The 2,148-nt window shown below is 35.6% G+C and overlaps 1 protein-coding gene across 1 annotated transcript; it reads right to left on the bottom strand.

The window, feature by feature from the left end:
- Nucleotides 1-966: 966 nt before the first annotated feature.
- On the bottom strand, nt 967-1,925 carry LOC128246064 (uncharacterized). Its single transcript, XM_052964270.1, has one exon. The coding sequence runs from the start codon at nt 1,923-1,925 to the stop codon at nt 1,149-1,151; it is 777 nt and encodes a 258-aa protein (XP_052820230.1). The 3' UTR covers nt 967-1,148.
- Between the last annotated feature and the right edge of the window lie 223 nt (nt 1,926-2,148).

The following is a 2,148-nucleotide window of genomic DNA, read 5'->3' as shown; positions in this document are numbered from 1 at the left end:
TTATATAGTGCCACCGTGGTGGTATTAAGTGTCAATGTGACTTTCTTAAGAAACAATGCGATCTGCCTGACTGCCGTCTAGGTTTATTTTATTTGGGAAATATTTCTTTTCGTTCATCCTAGTTCGTTTTTTTTGCCAAATATCAGTGAAAAGACGTACAGTCGATCCCCGTTGGCTTGCACTTCAAGGGATCGGCGAAAATACATCGAGCCTCGGTAATTACGAGCCAAGCGGAAATGCTTAGATTTAGTATAAAAAGCGCTCCTTTACTTCCAGTTCGAGCCAACGAGGAATTCGAGCCAAGCGAGTTCAAGGCAGTGGGGTTCCACTGTACTTAAAGATATATTTAAATTGAGCGTATAATTGTGCCAAATCTTTATCATCAGGATTATTGTTTAGTGTTAAATCTCAAGTACAACAAGAAACAGTCACATACTGACATGACACAATTCCAAATAAGTAAAGAAAGATATTAAGTTTTTAATACTAAAGCAAAGCAAGTCATAAATATATGCTCAGGACACAAATATAGCAAAGAAATAAACAAAGTGCAATAATTATACAAATACCAAAACAGTAATGGTTTATGTGCACTGCAGTCCTCATCAATAAGACAATTATGCATATGAAGTTTAAAGTCATAACCTCCAGGACGTATGTTAGTTATGCTTCGAGCTTAAAATAACTATACAAATCACAGGGCAATAACTATAAGCGATACTAAGAAGAATATGTTTCCTGTGCACCGCACCACCAATCACGCAACAACCCTTTGACAAATTAGAAAAATGACGCCTTCACCACTCGGCCACATTGACTTATTGAGAAAACTATGTATATCTTAACCTTAATCAAATACTTTGGAAACATCTCGTCATAATATCAATGAACCAATCACGCTAAAATAGTTTGTTGAATTGCGTTACAAACTGGTTTTGAAACTGTGGTCTTCAAAGACAATATTTGAGTAAATATCATCATTTTGTTGAAGGGTTCCAGCAGTATTATATTTTAGTTTTAACACTCTTTGCAATTTGCCATACTTCATTTTGTAATTAACTACGTTTTTTCGTGATACGTTTTACAAACTTTGAACGCCTGTGATATCCCCTTCGCCTTTCGATAGTGGACAATATATGGCTCTTTGATTACAAGTTCCACAATCCAAACTTTTCAAATCGTTGTAGCTTGCTATCATGTGACAAAATGAAATTATTATGCACGACCACAACGTTTCGTCTTTGCTCGCTGCTATACTTTTGAAAGTATTTTTGTCCGTCCGGAAAATACGCGCTGTCGAGACCTTTGATTCGTGTTGCGGCAAAGCCCTCCGATGCCAGCTCGTTAAAAATCATTTGATCATTTTTTCCTCGTTTCAACCGTAAACGAGTGCCCCATTCTTTTATAAATTCTAATGTTCTGTTTGTTTTCCGAAATGCTAAAAATCCAGCACAAAAACCGCCGCCGTCCATTTGAGCTAAAATGTCATAACTTTCTACGGAATCGTTTAAGTGTAGATACGGAAGTGGATTTGACTTCCATACCGTATCAACATCGTTAAAAAGCACATACGTTGATTCTTGTAATGCTGCTAAAATATGTCCAGGTCGTTCCCGCATAAGTTGTAGAAATTGATATGAATTAAAATTCAGAGCCGCTTTTGAATTTGAGTCGCTTTTTCTGCTTAACCAGACTCTGATATTGTCTCTTGTAATATTTTGTAGTTCATGAAACGCCTGTTTATCTTCGGCTATCACGATGATATTGTTCCGTAAAGAAAGTTTATCGAAATGCCAAAGCCAATTATAGAAAAAATCTAGAAATGCGTAATTTAGAGTAACAAGAATAGTCCATCTTAATTCCGTATTTTGCACGATGTTAAGTTCGACATATTCCACTTTTGAGACTTTACTGAATAAGAACATTAATATAACACACAGTGTTATTAGGAAAAGCTTTTTCCTTGACGTTTTCATGTCTGCTGTTCAATGATGCCTCCATAAATAATAAGTTTTACACGTTCATCTAGAGCTTGACATCTGTGACATTGATTTTAAAGTTTTCAAGTTATCTTTAGTATCGGTCTGACTGTATTTACATTTCTTCAATATCTCAATTACCATAGTAATTGCCAATAACCAATCAACT

This window comes from Mya arenaria, chromosome 9 (assembly GCF_026914265.1).
Source record: "Mya arenaria isolate MELC-2E11 chromosome 9, ASM2691426v1".
Classification (NCBI taxonomy): Eukaryota; Metazoa; Mollusca; class Bivalvia; order Myida; family Myidae; genus Mya; species Mya arenaria.
Note: the sequence above shows the minus strand (reverse complement) of the source record. Positions and strands in the feature narration are given on the sequence as shown.

Coding starts and splice junctions, on each gene's coding strand:
- LOC128246064 (XM_052964270.1), bottom strand. CDS start 1,925: ATGTTCTTATTCAGTAAAGTCTCAAAAGTGGAATATGTCGAACTTAAC.